The sequence below is a fragment of the Lissotriton vulgaris genome, chromosome 3_1 (genome assembly GCF_964263255.1).
Source record: "Lissotriton vulgaris chromosome 3_1, aLisVul1.2, whole genome shotgun sequence".
Lineage (NCBI taxonomy): Eukaryota > Metazoa > Chordata > Amphibia > Caudata > Salamandridae > Lissotriton > Lissotriton vulgaris.
In genome coordinates, this window is record NC_141689.1 from 1,523,884,314 (window position 1) to 1,523,906,701 (window position 22,388).

The 22,388-nt window shown below is 42.9% G+C and overlaps 1 protein-coding gene across 1 annotated transcript in view; it reads left to right on the plus strand.

Annotated features, from left to right (window-relative positions):
* The window catches only part of COL25A1 (collagen type XXV alpha 1 chain), a 314,902-nt gene that overhangs the window by 164,899 nt on the left and 127,615 nt on the right, over nt 1-22,388 (plus strand). The window contains exons 9-13 of the mRNA XM_086962004.1: nt 3,331-3,357; nt 6,432-6,476; nt 11,616-11,648; nt 11,787-11,822; nt 18,913-18,957. Of these exons, the coding sequence (XP_086818130.1) occupies nt 3,331-3,357; nt 6,432-6,476; nt 11,616-11,648; nt 11,787-11,822; nt 18,913-18,957 (186 nt within the window). The remainder of the gene's footprint in view (nt 1-3,330; nt 3,358-6,431; nt 6,477-11,615; nt 11,649-11,786; nt 11,823-18,912; nt 18,958-22,388) is intronic.

A 22,388-nucleotide genomic window follows, 5' to 3' on the forward strand; every position in this document is an offset into this window, starting at 1 on the left:
TATCTGCGATAAAAATCGCCGCAGCTCAGCGGTAAATTTTTGTCTCTAACCAAGCAATAGCGATAATTATCGCTATTGCTTGGTAATATGCCCCCAGGTTTGCTCGCCCAAGTACTACACTGTGGACAAATTCCACAAAATCGCACATTTCTTATATATTAGCAAACCTGGCAACATACATAGCTCCACCATGTGTCACACGATAGTTGCTCCTTTCACATGGTCACTCGCTAAGGAGTCAATATCACATGGTGGAAAACAACAGGAGCTCGAAACCCCTGCACAGAGTGGGTCTCAAGTTCACGTTTGAAGAAACTGGACAGCCGTGGTCCATGAAATTTGTTTTTTAATTTCTTCAGTGCATTCCAGCAGAATCAGGGTTTGTGTCCGGATTTCTCCTTTTTAGAGAAGGAGGAGGTGCTCTAGAAACCCCTGTCCTTTTCAAGAACGCGCCTCCACCTAACACAGTGAAAAAAATTTAGAAGTTGAACGGTCTGTATAAGGACTTCGAGAAATTAAAATAATGTAAGCAAAATTCATCCAATTCCCAAATGCCACATTATAGGAATTTTCTCAAAATTTTACATAATACAATTTTGCAACATTTTCCTGCTCAAAATAGTCTCATGTCGATATCGTCAGACTTTTTGCTCCAAGTATACCCCCACGTGAAAAAAGCCCTCGAATATACCGGCATACCACATTTTGTGCTAAAAGACTAAAATAGGGAATTTTGAAAAATTTCACAAATAATTATTCTTTTGGCCAATATATACCTGCTGACCAAGGTACTGAAGTGCTTGTCATGTTGAAAAGACGCAGCAGCTAAAACATCAGACTTGTAAGGCAATCTTTGGTTTTATTCAAATACATTACTCTGAATCAACCTGTGGGACTGTCAGCAGAGATTACCGTTCCGCAGGCAGCTACTGTCTGACGTGAGACCTAGCTTTTCCCCCACCATTTTGGAACATGTTTTGTCCATCAGGAAATCTTGCGTTTTTTTGTTTAGTTTCTTTTAAGGAAAAAAACTTGCTTTCCCCATGAGTGCAGGACGCTTTAAGGTATAAAAAAGGAGCCCTCATGACTAGTCAAACAGGAGAGGTGCCAACGATACTTCAGTTGAACGAAGGCCCTTTTCCCGCCGTCGGGCCTCCTGTCTTTCTTGGTAAAGGTCACATTACGTGCGCTGCAAAGTTGGCGAGCTCCATATTCCGCGTTATTAAATCACATTGTTGACTTTTCTGTCGAGTGCTCGAATCCCAAACAGTTTTGGTTTCTGATATGTATTACAGATGGTGGGAATGTTTTCAGACAACGTCTCTCTCTCTCAACCTCATCCGCTCTCGCTTCCCACAACCCCCAGGCCCGACTCCTGGCAGGCTGGTCGGGGCCCGGCTCATTTCACGACACCAGGTCATTTCCTGCCGTGCCGCAAAATGGAGTGGCCCCGGCCTTCTCTCGCCCAGTCACGGCCCCTGGCTGGTATACTGTGAATGGAGCCTCCCTCCGTTCTCAGACATGCGCCAAAACATGATGAAAGAAGCACAGGGTTACGGAGTTCTCTCTTTTGCCAGCCACCTGCCTCGAGTTCAAGAGACTGCATACCTGCCAACTTACAGGGGGCCCACAGTGCAGGCGCGCAACGCCCATTGGGCTCAAAGGGCTTCAGCCCCCCCTCCCTCGTGTGTGGCAGCCTGGGCTGAGACAGCTTCCCGGGCACACACACAGCAGCACCAGAGTACTTCACAGGTCTTTAAAAGACCATTTTCTTGTTAACCCCTTCCCTGCGGAAGTAATTCCCCCACGGTGAGGGGGCGACGGGGGAGCGTGGCGCCGTGGTGATCGTGACGAGACCAGCTCGTCATGAGTCAAGGTTGAGCTGTGCTCATGACAAGCTGGTCTGGTCAAGACCCCGCCCACTGATTAATTCGCCCACACAGGCGGGAAATCAATCGCGCCTGGGTGTAGTTCACGTAGTAGCGATATGCGTAGCTACGCGAAGTGCACTTCGCACTACGCGAGCTACGCAGTGCACTGTGCAAAATGCTGTTCGCACTGATTGCAAAGTGCCGGATGCTTGTCCGCACTGGGCAATCAGTGCAAACTGCATCTTGCACAGTGCAAGCGGTTGTTTTCTGCCGCACGAGTAGATTTCTACTTGAGCGGCAGCTTTCTCAACGCGGACTGGTAGTTTCTCATCGTGAGCAGTCACAAGCATACACAACCACTTGCAATGAGAAACCTGACCTCCCCGCGTTGAGAATCTCGCCGGGAGGTTTATTTTCCTCGCTCATGATCAGCAACTTGATGTTGCTGATCGCAAACGAGGAAAAAGTCTCGCCGGGATGTCATTTTGCTCGCTCGCGGTCGCCAACTTGACGTTGAGGACTGCGAGCAAGCAAAAAATGACCGGTACGCTACGCGTGTTTGCACTGTGCTAAGTTCAATTCACGTAGCGCGAAGTAGCGCAAACTTCACAAACTACACGAGCGTAGCGTAGTACTTCGCCCAGGGTTACTTTTTAATCTGTTTTGAAAAATAAGCTAGAGACCTTTCTCCTTAACTACTTCCTGATTATCTGATCCCCTTCTAGTGCCAGAAGAAATTGTCTACCATTAGTGCCAGGATGCTTCCTTGGAAGCAGCTGTGCGGAGTACAAGTGAATTGATATTATTTTCATGTAACTTGAGACTCTTCAGTAGTGCATAATTGAACTGAGAAGTGTACAAGTCTTTTCAGAGTCCAGGTGGGAGTCTATGATGGTACAAAATTGAGACTTCTCTGAATCTGAAGTGGAAGGCAGTGCACGTTTCTGCAAGTACCTGTCAGAGGTCCATAAAGGTGTGTAGACTACATCTACATGCACATCCAGTCTTTGGCCTCTCTGCTGAGTGCATAAAGCTATGGACATGTATGTGCCAGCTGTAATTCTAGGAAAGTGTGAAATATGTGGATAAAGGACTTTAAAAAGACGTGGGGAGAAGAAAGGGGTGTAAATGACTCACAGACAGAAAGACTGCAGAAGAAACTGGGATGAAGTGGAGAACATGAGTCTCTGAGACATCCCAAAGGGATATCCGAGGGGTAGCTGGTCACTGTGAAGAATGCCACCATGTTGGATATGCTCTTCAGTGCTTTGTTGCAAGATTGTAGTTCCATTAACTTGACTACACAGAGTTTTCTTTGCCTTTGTCACAGGCAAAGTTGACTGTGGTGGCCATGTCTGCGGCTGTGGCAAGCAAAAAGAAGGTGGCACATGGTCACACAGTATACCACTTCCTGTAAAAATGATGTCCTGATTTTACTTTCTTCTTCTCTTTTGATCAGGGTGACCCTGGAGAGCGTGGTGAGAAGGTGAGCTGCTTTTTAGTTTCACATTTTTGTCTTTGCTTAAAGTATGTGCATTCTCCCTTTGCTTCTTCTATCCGTCTGATCTCATGAGGTGCCTCAGTTACATGTAAGGTACAAATGTTCCAATTCTTAATTCCGTTCCACTTTGGAGTAGGCCACAAATCACACATTCACACATATATTGACGATGAGGTAATAGTCCACTTCCACTCTGAGAACCAAGCCACCTATTAAATAAGGCATTGACTTTATCTTTGCCTTTGACCCTGTTCAGTGTCTCACTGCTTTTTGGCTAGGTTAGTGTTCTACAGATGCCACATGCCTACTCCCATGAGACCATGAGAAGGAGTATTCTAAGAAGTCCTGGACATTTTTTTGAATTATTGACAACAATATTTGGATTTGTCAATGCTGATGCACATACTTGTATCGGCAGAGCAAGACTGCTGTGCTTAGAAGCAAGATATGCGGTACAAAAGGGGGTAGTGATGGACGGAGCATCTGAATCAATCAAACACTCACACCCAGTCAAAAGATCTGGGTTTAATCCATCACAGTTCTTTAGCCCACCCTGCCACCCCAGTTCAGACATGGCTATATGCAAATCAGTCTGACCCTGTGCCTCATAGGAACAGTCCAGCCCGAACTGCCAAGCCATGTCTTCCCTGGATCGGAAACAAGCTTCCGAGGACCGGTTTCTGGCATTCCAGCCATCTTCAGCCCGTCTTGCTTGAATCCAGTGGCAAAGTGAGCAAGGGACTCACGTCTGAGCATACCCTGCCACACTTATGGCGGCCAAAGGCGGTACAAAAGGGGGTGGTGATGGACGGAGCATCTGAATCAATCAAACACTCACACCCAGTCATAAGATCTGGGTTTAATCCATCACCGTTCTTTAGCCCACTCTGCCACCCCAGTTCAGACATGGCAATATGCAAATCAGTCTGACCCTGTGCCTCATAGGAACAGTCCAGCCCGAACTGCCAAGCCATGTCTTCCCTGGATCGGAAACAAGCTTCCGAGGACCGGTTTCTGGCATTCCAGCCATCTTCAGCCCGGATTGCTTGAATCCAGTGGCAAAGTGAGCAAAGGACTCACGTCTGAGCATACCCTGCCACACTTATGGCGGCCAAAAGCGGTACAAAAAGGGGGTGGTGATGGACGGAGCATCTGAATCAATCAAACACTCACACCCAGTCATAAGATCTGGGTTTAATCCATCACCGTTCTTTATCCCACTCTGCCACCCCAGTTCAGACATGGCTATATGCAAATCAGTCTGACCCTGTGCCTCATAGGAACAGCCCAGCCCGAACTGCCAAGCCATGTCTTCCCTGGACCGGAAACAAGCTTCCCAGGACCGGTTTCTGGCATTCCAGCCATCTTCAGCCCGGCTTGCTTGAATCCAGTGGCAAAGTGAGCAAGGGACTCACGTCTGAGCATACCCTGCCACACTTATGGCGGCCAAAAGCGGTACAAGGGGGTGGTGATGGACGGAGCATCTGAATCAATCAAACACTCACACCCAGTCAAAAGATCTGGGTTTAATCCATCACCGTTCTTTAGCCCACTCTGCCACCCCAGTTCAGACATGGCTATATGCAAATCAGTCTGACCCTGTGCCTCATAGGAACAGTCCAGCCCGAACTGCCAAGCCATGTCTTCCCTGGACCGGAAACAAGCTTCCGAGGACCGGTTTCTGGCATTCCAGCCATCTTCAGCCCGGCATGCTTGAATCCAGTGGCAAAGTGAGCAAGGGACTCACGTCTGAGCATACCCTGCCACACTTATGGCGGCCAAAAGCGGTACAAAAGGGGGTGGTGGTGGACGGAGCATCTGAATCAATCAAACACTCACACCCAGTCAAAAGATCTGGGTTTAATCCATCACCGTTCTTTAGCCCACTCTGCCACCCCAGTTCAGACATGGCTATATGCAAATCAGTCTGACCCTGTGCCTCATAGGAACAGCCTTTTGTACCGCTTTTGGCCGCCATAAGTGTGGCAGGGTATGCTCAGACGTGAGTCCCTTGCTCACTTTGCCACTGGATTCAAGCAAGCCGGGCTGAAGATGCCTGGAATGCCAGAAACCGGTCCTCGGAAGCTTGTTTCCGGTCCAGGGAAGACATGGCTAGGCAGTTCGGGCTGGACTGTTCCCATGAGGCACAGGGTCAGACTGATTTGCATATAGCCATGTCTGAACTGGGGTGGCAGAGTGGGCTAAAGAACGGTGATGGATTAAACCCAGATCTTTTGACTGGGTGTGAGTGTTTGATTGATTCAGATGCTCCGTCCATCACCACCCCCTTTTGTACCGCTAGAAGCAAGATATAGCAGAAGTGGTTCATCTCTTCTAGCTGTGATGAAGACTTCATGCAATAAGTTGGAATTCCGGCCGAAGCCTGCTGGCCAATGATGTATACATTCCAAGTTGGTCAATTTGGTTGGCACATAAAAGATTATTTTATTCCATAAATGAGAAATACCTAGGTGTTAGAGGATTCCACATACTTTGAGAAATACAGACTATTCCATAGGTTGATCTTGCACGCAAAAATGTAGCCATCAATTTCTGTGCACAAAAAATTTCTCAGGAAAAATATTGCAGCTTTACACTTTGTAGGTAAACAACAATAGTAACATTTACAAAGTTACGCAAAAAAAGTCTGCAACAAATATGTCTGATAGGTACTCTATATGAAAATGAACCTAATCTGACTCCTAGTTACACCTCAATTGCCATTTTTCAAACTGAATCAAGAAGACTGAAAAAACTACTCTATAACTATGGCAAATCGGGGAGGGGGTTGAGCACGTCTGATGCCTTTATCCGATCATCATTCTCAATTTTCCTTTCTTCTATAACAGAAGACCTAATTTTGGGTACAGTTTATACTGGATTACCTAGTTTAGTTTTGTTTCTTTTAGTTTTGTTTTAAAAAAAAGTCGCAAATACCATGGGCTGGTTTAATCCAAATGTTTTTATTACTAAGCTTTATTAGGGATATTTTTGATGGAACAGCATTTGTAAATGTATAGTGGTATAAACACAATAAAATGTGATTTTGATGATTTCAGGGAGACACAGGGGATCAAGGACCCAAAGGTGATGTCGGAGAAAAGGTAATTAAATGTATTTATTACTAAAAAAGCAAACCTTGCACCTCGGTTGTTGGGTGTTGGCAAAATACTTAAATGTAAATTGTCTGTGTAGTGCTTTTTATGCTTGGATCAGTTTGAGCTAGAAATACATTTTGTTGACATTTACAAAGTATAAAGCAAATGGTGGGTAATTTGACAAGGGCAGCAGATCCATAATTATGCTTAAAATGTTATAGCTACAGAATTGCATAATTCCATTGGTCTTGTCTAACTAATAACTAGTGTGAAAAATTATAGTCCTCACCACTCAATTTACAAGAGAATCTCTGAACAGGAATCCATTCAACCTGGATTTAAAATAAATGACATGGAAGACAGAAGCATATTTGAAATGTTCTTGTTTCAACAAAAAAGCCCTTTTTATGGCAGCGATTAAAATGCCTTTCTTCTATCTTAATGGATTTCCTTTAGGTTTATTTATCGATTGTTTGTTATATTAAACATTTAATAAAAAATCCTATTGCAAGTATTAGCAAGTTTTTTATCTGTGTCCAATCATTTACTCAAGCTAAAATAAGGCTATGGAGACATTTATTATGCATTTTGACAGATGACCTGTGGTGTACCCCTTTTATACATTGTCAACTTCATGTCAAATTAAGCTTAATGTCCTCTACAGCACCCTTTAATATCTGTGTATTGTTCTCACATTGGCAAGATACTTTTCTGATGCTGCTGTTTAAAATACGTGTGAAACCAATAATGTGTAAATAATGCGAACCATTTCAAAGCCTAGATTTTTTGGGAGGTTTTGTCCAAACCAAATATATCTATATTAGTTTGAAAGTTGAATGTCTACTTTAAAATAAAAAAATTTCTACTTCCTTGCTCTAAAATAGAATAGTCTCAATTACAGATCATAGACATAGAAGACGGGGTTTCTTTCTTCTCTTTGTGTGGCATAACTGGGATATTGTGGTTATTGAGCAAAGAGACTAACAATCAGATTGTTAAGTCAAAAGTACAAATTATTCTTAGAAGGTAATAAGATGAAAGGCGAGTGAGGTTTTGAACTTTACCCATACAAATCTGCAACGTTAGCAAGCCTCTCACTGCACCCCATTTGAGGAGTTTGCAAATTTTATAAACTTCACTCACTCACACATGAAGAGGTTTTCCACAAAGTAAAAAAAAAAGTACAAGAGAATATTTTAGCAAAACATTTTTGCGGAATTATTCCCCCTCTAGAAGTCTTTTAACTTTTATTTCAAAAGACCTACATTTAGCAGGTTTTCTGCTGATATTGGAGTTGTAGAAATGTAGAAACTTGGACATTTTATGAAGATTATGAAATTTAGAAAGAATCTCAAATTTGTGATGGAATATCTTTGCACAGCCCTAAATGGAAACTTAAGTAGGTTTTGAACTCTACACTAGGCTAGTGGCAAAGCAAGAACCCCTGCTAGGGTGATGAGGGCTGCATGGCTTCACGCTCCTGCCGCGTATTATGCTTGTTTTATGCAGCTGTCTTGTCCTGCATTCAATTACTTTAGGTTTTTATTATAGGCCCACCATATCAGAAACAGCTAATTTCCTCAACAGCACCAGCTGACAAGTCTCCAAAACTCAAATCTCATGCAGTGGAACATCCTTTTTTTGTGTAAGCTACAATTATGTGTTGTGATCCCTCAATTGTTCCTTTCATACTGCAGTCTGTTATCACGCGACAGTAGCTCTTGGACAGCTTCTGAGGACCAAAGCCTCTCCGGCCGCGCACCTTTACCACATTTCTATCGCAATGGAATGCGTTATGAGCAATGGATCTACATAGGGGAATGGTATTTGATTACCATTTACATGAAGTTATCAACCATTTTGAAACCGCTTACAGGCATTTAATAGAGTAATGGACCGAGATCATAAATCATGGCGGAGAGATGCCAGTGCACGGTATAGAGTTACTTTGTCTCAAGGGCGTCTGATCCGTCTCAATAATTGGAATAAATTGATGGGTCACTTGGTTGCCTGAGCCAGCACATCATAGCCTCTTTTAGCTGCTTAGCAGCTGACACGCTACTTGGCAGCAGTTGCACGAGCTATAAATTATATTCCGTCATTTCTACCACTCTGGAGACCCAAGCGTTGCTGATGCAGAGGAGATGTCCAGTCACACTATAACTTTATGAGTCTTTTCTCTTGATTTAGGACAGAGAGAGAAGGAGGACAAATGGATGCAGCACATCCAAGATTAATACAAAATCCTCTAGGCTTGACTAACTGACCTACCACACAGTGACACAAGCGATCCCATGCTCATGACGTAAAGTTTATCATCAAAACCTCGTACCCGAAGCTGGAGGTCAGAGCACACTAAAAAAATTTACATTTATTTATTTGCTCGTTATACATTTTGACAAGTCTGTCCTTCCCTTTGGCAATACATATTTTGAAAAAGGGTTGTAGTCTGGAATATAAAGTAGGTAATACTGTGATACCGTAACTTTGTTGTCAAAATTTGGAGGACCAAATTATCGAAAGGTAAATGCATATCACAAAGTAGAAGTTAGATGTGGCGTAACGGCCAGGACTGCCAAATTTGAAGCTGGGGAACCAGGTTTGAGTCTTTGCGTCGGCACAATATCCTCTGATCCTGAGCAAATCACTTAATCGCCCCATGCCTCCCAAAAAAATGTCATCTGTCCTTGTGTAATGTAATTGGTGCTCATGTAAAGCACTCCAGTACCTTTGGGTCGAGTTTGCTCTAAATAAAACTGCATTATATATATTTCAGCTGCAAGGTAAACAAAATACCAGACTCACAGGAGCAGTTAACCCAGATTTTATTTGGTGTAAATACACCAGACGCGTTTCGGTAACCGCCTTTCTCTATGTCAGCGGCCGGCCCGAGACAGCGTCATTAAATACAAAATTTATTGGTGCAGTATAATTCATCAACATCAAAAATGGACTACAGTCCTAATGGTTATAGTCTTGTCTATCTTAAAACATGCACTGTTACACATTCCATTCCTGTAATCTAATTGTTATATAAAAAAAGAAGCCCAAAATTAAGACCTGTATGGGCAAATGGCACCAGACGATTGTGGCGCCACTTGTATTACATGTGCTAGTTAATTTCATTATTCTGCCCTGTATGGGCATAACACGTGCATGTACTTTCGCTTCAAAAATAAGATGTACACAATGAAATATTGTGCCTCCCCATTCCAACAAATTTACAATCCCCTTAATTGTGTCAATAAATACGTAGAATCAAGCCTGCTTGAGTATCCGTGGATTTTCTGCTAAACGGTGGAGATTAATTTGGATATTGAGGGTTACCCGGTAGCCCAACGAGGATCGCCCATGTGACTGCCTTGGGACTAACTGGGACTGGTGAATTTGAATATATATATATATATATATATATATATATATATATATATATATATATACTCCCACACACGTCATCCATCGCGACCTGTTACACGGCAGCACAGGAACTCCTCAGATGCCATCCTTCTTGAAAAATATGCTTTCTTTTTTTTTGCAATTTCTTACATTGTTTCTAAGAGTAACTTCATTACAAGTGCAAGATTAGCAAAATCCAATTATCTCACAGAGCCAATATATATATTAGAAAGGGGTTGCGGTCGGATCAATTTTCATTCAAAACGCTAGTGTTGTACGTGAAAGGGCCACCGCTAATGCTTGCAAAATTACACCACTAACTTTCCTCTTCAAAAAAAAAAAATAGAACTCTGAGATGGGAGAGTGTTGCCACAGTTTTAATCAATTAAAACCCTCAGGACACGTTTCAGTTGACCAACAACCTTTGTCACCTAAAGAGTGCCATTTTGAACACACCATATTTACTTGTTTCATGATGAACATAAACAAAATACTATTCGGTTTACTGCATACAACTCTACCTTAACATATATGTCAAACAGAGGGCCTGATTCACAGAACTAACTTAAGAAAAAATCCTAAACTTACTACCATTTTGGTATTCACAGAAGGCACTTACTCATTTTGGTATTCACAGAAGGCACTTACTCATTTTGGTATTCACAGAAGTTGGGAGTCCTAACTAAATGCCTTCTCTGAATACCGAAAGTCTTAAAGTAAGGATTTTTCTCAATTTAGTAGTAGTAAAGTTAGGACTCCTAACTTTAGGACTCCTAAATGCCTTCTGTGAATACCGAAAGTCTTAAAATTAGGATTTTTCTCAATTTAGTAGTAGTAAAGTTAGGACTCCTAACTTTCGGACCCCTACTAAACTTAAAAAAATCCTAATTTTAAGACTTTCGATATTCACAGAAGGCATTTAGGAGTCCTAAATTTAGGACTCCTAACTTCTGTGAATACCGAAAAGAGTAAGTGTCTTCTGTGAATACCGAAAAGAGTAAGTGTCTTCTGTGAATATCAAAATGAGTAAGTGCCTTCTGTGAATACGAAAATGGTAGTAAGTTTAGGATTTTGTCTTAAGTTAGTTCTGTGAATCGGGCCCAATATGAACAACTTGGTTCTGCTATCATTTTCATTAAAATATTATTATTTTATGGAGGTGAAACTTTGAACTTTCATTTAGCACTAGTTACTAAATTAACATTTTGCAATGATGACACAAGGATTGCTGTGGAGATTTCTGGGATTTCTTCCCAATCCACCACAATCTTACTCGTGAATAGAGTCCCTATTTAAAATTTCCATAATACAAAGGACAAAGAGGGTCAAAGTGAACATCGAATGCAAGGTAAATGTTAAAAAGTGCCAGATGTTCTCTCCGCCATATTAAAAATGTATTGACGTCACTGGCACTCTAAATATGGCGGATGGACATCTACCACTTTTTGGCAGGTGTCCTGTTACACCAATCACTAAATTAAACCCTACATTTTTCCCTTTTATCTTGCTGGCTGCACCAATGGTTACTTGGCTTCTAAACAGTAGCATCTTCTTTGTCAATGTCACCTTGTCAAGGTTCTCCAAGAGGTTACCAGGAATGTCAGCAATGGGTGATGATAATTGAGGTGTCAGACGGGAGGTCAGGGATAAGCAGCATAACTTGTCATTGAATGAGCAGTTATACATGCAAGTTCTTTACTTCATCAAAGCAACAAATGTAATAGTCATTCCTTTCTTTGTTCCTCTCAGGGATTGCCTGGTTCTTCTGCTGCTGGTATCAAGGTAGGTATGGACAGTTGAATCTGTTGTTATACATGTGGTGGACAGGTATGCCCTCTTTTGGCGGTATCAGATGTGCTCTGCCTTCTCTGAAATTAATATTTTAATGTACTCTGATGTTTCTTTGTTTTTTTTATATAGGGTGAACCTGGAGAATCTGGTCGCACAGGCCAAAAGGTACAAATCCGAATGGTTACTCAGTGTTCATGTTGATATGAATTTATTATACCATGGTTCATAGAAATAAACTCACTCAAGGGGAATATCGACAGTTCATTTAAAGAAACTTTTGGTCTGATTTATGATTTGGCAGAAAGTATTTCGCCCCTCTGAGTAGAGGAGGACATTGCCTCTGCCCCCCCAACAGAATACTATCTGCCAAATTTAAAGATGGCCGCTTACCCTGCGGTTATCTCTGTACCTTAAAGGGAAGAGCCGACGTGGTTCTCTTCAAGTTACAAAAAGTTTAGTGTAAGGCCACCATTGGTTTTACTGGCTGAACATTTAACTTTTTTGGGTTTTCCGAAACATTCTCCCAAAGCAGGTGTTTGTTTCTGAAAAACAAACACTGACCCTACATTTTTGGAGTTCTCTCCCAGGGTGTGGTGGATCATTATATTTATTTTTTTGTGTCCCTCACTGCAAAGTTCTACCTGGTATGACAAATAAATACAAAAGGACATTACACATTGATTCTAAATTGAGTGGGCAGTGTAGTACTTTTCCTCCGACAGCCCATACTATGGCTCCATTGACGGAAAGCTTTTGGTCCGCCCGTCTCTAAATGAGGAGAGAGGGCAGAGAATTTGGCAAACAGTGAGCGCTGTCACATCTGTAACAGAGAACCCTTTCCACCAAACTCTAAATCAGGCCATCAGTCTTATTTCCAAAAAACACTGGCTGCAATAGAGGGAATTGTTTAGGATGCTGGCCCCACCATTTTGAACTACGTATATTGCCTGAGGTGGTCACTCAGGTCTGAGAGTACCACTGATGTAAGATGAGCCAGTTGTGCCAGAGGTTATCACTGTTGTCAGAAGAGTCATTCATGTCAGAGACTACCACTGCTGTCAGAGGCTTCCATTGCTGTCAGGTATCAGCTGGAATCAGAGGCTGCCAAAGAGTCAGAGGCTACCTTGTAGGCTGAAAGCTACCACTTGTTCTGGAAGACACCATTAATATGAGAGGTAGCGACTAAAAACAAAGGAAAACATTTGCCTTGGTTGGTTACACTTCCTCAGAGTATTCCTATGGTATATTCTAACCTTTTCCTAGACCCACAATGACCACTGTGGCAGATCACCAGTGTAGTCAGTCAGTGACACTTCGATCACACTAGTGCCACACAAGCTACAAGACACTAACCCTGGGGGCATGGAGGGGTGGTGTTGCATGTTGCTGAATCTTAACCTTGCATGATCCACCTAACTGTATGATAACCTGCAGCACTTTTTATCCTCTGGGCGCAGCACTTCTGACCGCAATCCCAGAGGATAATGAAATGAGAGTCCATACAATACTCATGAATTTTAGGCGCAATATCCTATGTACCAGACCCATGATGGTTAATTCAAAGGGAACTAAAATGGGGCCTTTAGGTTTTTCCTTGAAGTAACTGATAATGAGGAAATAGGTTTGTAAAGCACTTAGGGGCTCATTACGATGTCGGTTGTCCCGACACCGACTCAGATTTAGGAACAACTGACTTGCGGTCGTCGGTTCTGACCGCTGTATTACAATGTGACCGAACACTGTTCGGTCGTATTCCCATTGTTTCCTATGGGAGCTCGTGTTACGCCTGAGAACAGCCCGTAACACAGGCTCCTATGGAAAAATGGTGTGTGTGTGTAAAACCCTGCACCCTGTGGCAGGCATCCTATGGTGCCTGCCACACAGTGCAGGGTTTTACAGGAGAGTACTCTAGGTACCGCCTCGGCCAGTAGCCGTAGGCCCCATGGGCTAGGGGCTCTGCCAGAGGTCCCCAAAGTCACTTTCTGACAGCCTTAGAAAGGCTGTTTGAAACCGACATTGTAACCCCAATGGCGGAACCACCATCCATAGGGAGTTACGATGCGATTCCGACCGAAAGGAATACTCCGTGAGTCAGTTAGAACCGAGTCGGAATGACCGGCCGGTTTACATTCGGACTGCGAACATCGTAAGCGGGCGATCAGAATGTAAAACAACCTAATTGATCATAAGGGCCATGACGCAGCCGGTAAGATTCTGTCTGTCGGGAGGAGGCTTTCCGCCCAACATCGTAATGAGCCCCTGAAAGGAGCAATTGCTTATGATCAAGATTTACTTGTTGTAACTTGAAATTCATTAAATAGATAACTTACTTCTTTCATGGAATGTAGAAATCCTCTCGAGTACTGAGAGGGAATACTGTCAGAAAGGACATCAGAGACCCAATAAGTAAAAGAACTGTTGGATTTGTGGTTGCACATACGGCGGGTAGAGATAACAAAGTCTGAGAGAGAATTAACAGGCATGCAATATGAAGATTTTAAGCAAAAGGGCACTGCTTGAAGGACCATGGAAGAATCTAAATTGTGAGGTTTCACTAAGGCCAACAGAGCATCTGAGAATGGCCAAGCACAAGACGCTAATCTACGGTGTGAGACACACACATCCCCAGCCAATGAGATATGAGGTCTTTTTTTACCAAAACACAATAATGGGGTTGTTTACTAAGGCACTAGCGTTCATTTGGTGTAAAGCACTGCATCAATTTACTTACCTTTATAAAAGCCTATGGATGTAGTACAAAAATGTTCTGCACCAAACGGGTGCTCACACAACCCTCAGGGGTGTAGCATCAGGGGGGTGTTTGGGGTGTCACACCCCCTTCGTAAATGTATTTTCTGAGGAATAGTTGGGTACAGGTACTTTTAGCCGGGTACTGTGAAGTGTCAGTCGGATTTCACCAGGATTTTTGCAAGCACACGCTGACAAAAAACACACACTCTTCCTCATCTCTGTTTTGAAAGTCCTAATTTATTTTATTATTTTACAAAATAATATTTTCTCTCACATAGTACTCATACCAATCCGCATTTCTCTCTCTTTCCACTGCCCCTTAAGCCCCTCTCATGCACCCTGCTTGTCATATAATGTATTTTAACATTATATGCCAGCGTGATTTCTGGAAATTTGAAGTTCACGCCCCCACCAATCTTATTGACCAAGCTACGCCCCTGATAACCTCTAGAAAAAAAAACTTTTTCTGGCTGTTACAATGAACCATGAGTTGAATCAGAAGCTTCCAGTGCTTGCCTGTTAAATGTGATGGCTCTGTCTCAGAAGAGACACTGTACTATCAGAGCACACGTCCGGGCTTTGTGATCGGTAAGAATCGTCACCACTGACGTTGGCGACACTTCTGTTGTGACAGCTCATCACCTTACTATCACACTGAGCAACTTTTTCGAAACAATAGCAATGGATTCTGCATCTGCGTCCTTGAAAAGCATGGCATTGACATGAATACATTCTGGGGTGGACATCTTTAGACCATTGTATACTGGTGCCTAAGATTAACCCCTTCCCTGCTGGTGACGAGCTCAGCTTGTCATGAGGCTTACCTGCTGTGTGCTGATGACGAGCTGAGCTCGTCATGTGACGCGGCTTTTGTAAATATGCGGCACACAGCGGGAAAAGCCGCCGCAGCGATGCGGTTAACAATGCTTACTGCTACTCAGGTGCTTTTGTAGATACTCCAACAGGCTCCCCTGCTACCAAGACGTTCATAGCAGTTTTCCATAACCATTACAAGGGCACCCAAGAAAGAGACAGTGACTCTACCTAGACATGGTGATGGCCAAATACATCTACAATATTGTGTGCTGGTCCAGTCACCCGTAACCTCCACCTTCCACCGGTGTCGAGCAGACCTCTCTTATGGACCCGCACGCAGCGTACAGCTGAAACTCCCCAGCTAAATAAATGAACAGTGTGCAAACTGCAGACCAGACATGTGGGGAATCAAAACACATCTGAAATGTAATAGCCATATTACATACAAATTCTGTAGACTACTTTGTGCTTCCCTTGAGATGGGACGTGTTTATGTTTGACTGTGTAAAACAAGTGGTTTCAGTTTCAGAAATGAAAACAAGATATCACATGGCTTGTAGTTTGCACTTGATTAAGTAAAATTGTACAAACTGTGAAATCTGGACCCAATGATGGCTCAGCAGATCAGGCTTCAGGAGGTAGGAATCCATAAAATATTCTTGAATGTAAATATGCAGCACTTTTTATCTCAATACTTCCAGTGAAAACTCTTTCCTCAACTCCTCCTTCTACTTATGCCCTTTGCATGGCAAAAGACTGCCATACCCTGAATGTGTTGATGGAGCCTCTAATAAAGCTATTAGCGGTAGCATCTTTCAACAAAATGGTGCTGGCTTTCGTCACCTGCTTTTTTGCGAGAAACTAAAAATGTGTCTCTCAAGGCCCAAAAACGGTTTTACCCAAAGTGGTGCAAATCAGAAAAGGCAGGAGTGGACAATGCATGAAACAGGCTCCTTCCAGCCGCTTATTAAATGGAAGTGTATTTTCTTTAAACTGTTGTTTCTGTTAGCAGGAAAAGTTAACGAAGTTGATCTAGAGACACACGCCATGAATAACATTGTTTGCAAACCAATGCAAAACTGCTTAGTCCAAGGTAAAATAATCAAACCCCACAGCTAAAATACAATGACCCACATCATGTATAACACGGTGCATAGTTAATCAATGGTGATGCACAATTAAATAAGCCTGAGGTTCAATACCAGATAGAGAGTGGCCTTCGAGTGCTGCAACTTTAACCTGGTTATGCCCGTTCCAATAGGAGACAGCACAACTCTTTCAAACAACACCAACTGCAGTGATGGAGTAATGGCCGCCATTTTTAAGCCAACAAGCTCTTGTACCTTGTAGGAACATTTCTCAACCTTCTCTTCTTTTAGCCATTGAAGTGTTTTTATCCTAAATCACTTTATCCAAGAGCGTTGATTTGTGGGATTAAAATGAAACAATTCAATAAACGCTGCATAATATGCTCAAAGGTCCGAATCGTCGTACACGTACAAATATTCGCCTTGTCTGTAACCAGCATCCTCCATTTTGTCTCCTGTACTTTACATATTAATAAACGGAGCTGGTTGGGCCTATTTATAAACAGTCTTTGCTGCATTTCAGGCCCCTTGAGGGCCCTCTTACGAGAAGACATGGTTCCAAGCTCATATTTTCATATTGGTCAGCCATAAAGTACTTTTAAGACAACAAACTCGGTTATTAGTTCAATGAAAACCTATTGAGATGCTACAGTCAGAGGCACAGCTGCTCCAATAGGGCTGTATTGTCTTTCAAAATGTCTGTTCGGAAGAGTCAGGTGCCACTTAATGAAAATATGACATGCTCTCTGCTGGAGCATTTATTCTAAGAGCAGAATTTCAAAGACTGTCTCCGGCATGCCAGTTTAACAAGAAGAAAAAGTTAAAATTGCACTATCACGTGGCAACCCAGATGCAAGGCAATACTTTCCACTAGATTTCCTTTTTTTCGAGAAATGTGTCCACGTTAAAGGCGTGGCAGCACAGACACTATTATTTTGTTGTTAGACGAGTTTCTCATTGAAACATGCATCTAAAAATTGTTTATCCCGTATATAGATAGCTAAGTCTAAAATCGAAGTAGTGGGTTTTAAGGGGCAGTTAAAGAAAGTGCTAGTTGATATTTAGCATTGATCAGATGCCCTGAACTTTGTTGAGCTACAACTTGAGAAAGTTAATGTTTGATGGAGCAGTGCTTGGGCCAATCACAGCACACTTGTCTGCATGTTCTTCGAGGACTGCCCACCATTTTATAACAGATGGTACGCTAAATGATGGACCAGGGGCAACAATGCAACTGTCACCTTCAGCCCAGGGACCAGACGTATTTTTCGAACATGCAATCGCCTATCCGCTGTGCGGCCAGGGTCATGGTTTTAAATACTGGACATGTTGGTGGCGAGGTAGTGGATGGGTCAGCCGTGGCATGTCTGTGGTGCATACTGCTTCTGTATTGTGTTTTTGAACTTCAGTAAGTCAACAAATGCTACCTTGAGTTTTAGGTGCACCTGTGGGCCTGTGCACAGTGATATTTCTATATGCATTATTGCCCGTACATCCTTGCCAGGTCTTTGCCAAGACTGGACCACAAATAGTGTGTGTGTGTGTGTGTATACATGTGTGTATACGTGTGTGTGTGTGCATTTATACCCCACACTCTTTGAAGCCTGTACCGGTCCTCATTTTGTGAGGACCGGTGTGTTATTAGGAGAACTGGTCTTGGTAGTGTGTTTAGGTACTTTCGAGCGAGTGTATCAAAAAACGAAACGTGCAGCTTTCTTTGCCTTGATCCGTTTTATAACCTACCCTACCATTAAAGTTCGCGCAGAGTTAGAAAAGTAGGTACACACCTCATTACTGTCAATGGCCGGTCCTCATAATAATAGGTATGTTTTGGGAGGGAATGTGTGTGTGTGTGTGTGCGTGCGTTCACGCGCAATCTCTCCTGTGCAAGCCAAATGAATAAATTGTGGGAGAAGTCTACATGTCATCTATGCACCACCTCTCATGTTTGATTCTCCTAGACTGATGAATCTCTAACAACCCACCCCCTTCTACAGGGAACCTGTGGTATTAGCACAAGTACAAATACTTCCTTCAATTGGCCGGAGTTCAGCAAAGACCGACTGCTAAACATAATTTGAAAATGTTCGACCTGAAATACATTGCGCTCTTGAACCACTGTTCCTGACTTTTTAATGATTGGTGGTTAATGTTACATGGATGACTGCCCTCGAAACAAGCAATGAAAAACACATGCATGTGGTTGGCATTACTCACTAGGAAGGTAGACTCAGCAGTCCTGCTGGCATCTAGTCCTCATGGGAATACATTTTCCAGTTCCTGGCTGTTGTAAAGCACACATGCCAGCAATCACTAAATCACTTGTGGGCTTCACTGTATCCTCAGTTAAGAAGGTGATAATTGTCGTCGGATCTGTATTTTTTAAGGACTTTTATTCACCCTACATCAACATAAGCGATCTGTATTGTACATGGTTTGCTGCTACTCGCTTGTTTTTCAATTGATATTTGCGCATGCAGCCCCTAGCCTCGTGCTCCTTCCTGCCATGTGATGTGTTCCGCCCCACTCCTCCCTCCCCCGTGACGCTGCTACCCGGAAGTGAAGATCAATCTGTAATGTTCTGTGATTTTCCTGTGTAGGGCGAACCAGGGCTTCCTGGCCTTCCTGGACTTCCTGGCATCAAGGTAAATAAAACTTCAACCTCTGTATGATGGAGTTGTGTCTGTGTACGACCCGTGGAGTGGAGAAACCACGGACCGGAAAGGGAGGAGCTAATGGTTGTCTTCTGTGCCCTGCTTTTGCTGCTCAGTAATGAAGAACCATATAGTCACCTTCTTATCCACAGGACTATAGATTTGTGTAATTCATGCTGTTTCACGTCAGAATTAGCCTGGCACTATTGTACTTAGTTTTGGAATGAAAACTATTTTGCATTCTGAAAAGTCACATGGAAATTTTGCACTCAATATTTATATTAAATGCAGTTTATTTAAGATGATGCAGAGAAATAGCATTTTTTGAGTGACTGTCTTCCTCTTTGATTGTACATCAGAATCTGGTTCGTGGTTGTTTTGTGGGAGTGCAGTGGGCATAGGTGTCCTCTTTTTGCTCTCTTATTTATAGAAAGAACCACAGACCCTTAAGTAACATATTCTATGACAATCACAGTTGGAGAGCACATTTCCCCCCTCCCAGCCCCAGTAATGTGTGACCCCAGGCAAATGCAGGATTGCCTTTGCACAACCCCCTGTGCCATATTACCGAGTTAGGAGCAAAGAGGGCTTCTGGGGAACCTATTGCACACTTGTTAGAATGTGGCACATGGTTAGTGAGCGCCCATGAAGAGCGCACTATGGGCGCACATACCGAGGGTTAAAACAGTGGCGTGGTCAGACCATTTGCCGCCTGTGGCGGTCCCTGCGTTTGCTGCTCCATGAGGGGCACCTGTAAGAGCAGAGGGTGGCGATTCCTGCATTTGCCCGCCACGACGGCCGCAGGTAAGAGCTGGGGGAGGCCGCTGCCCCAAAACTGGTGCTGCCCAGGGCAGACCGCACCCCTTGCCTTACCCCTTTGCTACGCCACTGGGTCATGAGGAGTGAACTGGTGTAGACCTCGACCATTTGGTCTGTTTTTAAGAGTGCAGTCGGGGTACCTTTCTTTACCAAAGATACTTGAAAAAAAGTAGTGTTTTAATGTCAATGTCTTCTTTCTATATACAAAAATAACAACATGACAAAATATTTTGGTCAAATTATTGACTACCACTATTTTGTGAAGGTAGGCATATATAGGTAAAGTGTAAATTTACTGTTATTAACTCCACCTCCTTGTACATGGAAGATATATTCACAGTATTATAGTAGTCAATATTTTGTCCATGATATTTTGACAGCTAGTAGTGTCTGGCAGGGAATGAGGGTGGAGGGGCGGGTGTACGGCGAGGGGGGAACAAAATACACACAAAAAATACCACTAACCTCTTCCACCGGCAGGGTCTCTACTCCGCGTCTCTGCAGTCCCAGAACCAGGAAGCACCCAGGCCCCCTTAAGCCAATCACAACGCTGCAATGCAGCATTTTGATTGGTCTGAGCACCGTCGGTCCCCAGTCCCCAGATGGGGACTGGGGCCTGTGCAGTTTTTCAACACTTTTCAAGATTATAAAATAAACATTTGAAGGGGTAAAAACTCCAACTGTAGATTCTCAAGGAGTTAAACTCCAACACATAAACAAAATTTTGCCAGAAAATGTTCTTGCAAAAAAAAAATGTTTGGTTGGAAATTTCTCTCACAAGATTTGGAATTGTCCGTTTGCAAAGAAGGCTAGGTGCAATTTTTTTTATTACGCACGCCTATAAAGGCAGATGAACACAGAGCAATTAAACTGTTTAAATGTGGTGGGTTATTCTCTGCAATCAAGTAAACCTTCTCAAAACATAGATGAAAGTTTAGAGGCTCTTTATCTTCTCACTCCCGTGGCTAATTTGATCTAATTTTCATCATCATCTGTTTAATGTCATTTGCATCACTGATGATGGTCATTTCACTCAGGTGTGCATCTCCCCACTGGTGTCGGAACTTCGACTGGACCTTGGCTACCGGCTCTCCTGTGTCGGCCAGCTGGGATTTGCATCTGCCATCAGTGTAGAACAATTGGTGACCTGAAATTTAAAACCTACTAGCTTGTTTAAAAGGCTCCTAAATTTAGGCTTAACATTTATACCACCAAGCCACCATAAATCGTATGTGCTCCGTTTACAGTATTCTGAATTAGAATATTCAGCTGCCAATATTTATCGTTCTTTCACTTCTGTTCACCAGTCTCAAAGAACTAGTAATATAACCCCACCCCCCTCTCTTGTCAGGGCTAACTGCCTATATAAAAGCCTGTGGTTAGTGGAGTGGGTGTTATTGGAAACATGGGAGAAAAAGGCAGGAGAAAAGATGAATGGTTTCCCAGTGTCACCTTAAAAGGAGAACCAAAATCCTTGTTATTAAGAGGCATCTAAGGGAAGTGCACAATTACGCTGGTGATAAATGTAAACGAGAGAAAAGGTGGTGCATGTGCTGAGTTCATTTTCACTGAATGACAAATGATTAATTGAACACAACCCAGATTTTTTATTCTTGGAAATTCAAATCTTTATATTGCAGAGCACTGTGGCAGCTGAGCTTATCCCTACAACTAACCACATTACATTTAAATCATCTGTTTGCAGAGTCCTCTTTCATTTAAACTGACTCTCAGATTCCTCCCTGGCTTGTAGAGAGTTCATTTTGTAATCTTCCTTGCTTATTTTGACCGCAAGGCCAGAAGATATGGCGGATTGTTGGGTTGTAACTTGTATTTGTTCCAGTGATGGAGGTTAAGATTGAGGCTCTGGGAGGCTTTTTTTGCAAGTTGCTATCAATTTTAGGTGAAACAAGCTATATTTATCTTTCACAGAAAACACAACTTGTAATTGGCGGAATATGATGGACCGTAGCGGCAGCCATTGCTCCTCATTCCCAGGAATGAGAGCTGTAGTTAGACCCAGTCTTGCTTTCGACAAGAATGTATTTTCGAGCAGAGATCTCTGGTTATGTCCTTGTTGATTTTCTGATACCCATGATCATTTCAAAAGCCACTCATTAGAAAGGTTGGCAGCCCTGAGAGGAAACAGTATCATTATTACAACAAATGTGTTAGGCGGTAATCCGGTAAAGCTGCTCTTGTTCTGGCCTGACTGCTGATGAAGTCACATGGTAATGATACACCAGCTAGCGGGCTAAAGGTGGAGAGACATTGTGCATTGATCGCCTCTTCAGGTCATATAGCCGAGCCCCTAGAAATCGATGTCTTCTTTTCAGGTGCCACTTGGCACATTCTATGAAGATGGTAATAAGACCCACTTGGGGGCCTTAAAGTTTCGGAAACCATGGCTTTCTTAATTTGACTTTAAATCGATAAACAATGTAATGCCAGGCACTCAAGTAAGCCGATTCACCACCTTCCTTTTAAATGTTCCAAAAATACATGGTAGATGGATTCACAGACACATTTAAAGTATATCTCATTGCCAAGAACAGTTCTCACCAAGATCATGAGAGGCTAGGTTGAAGCAGAAGCACACTCAA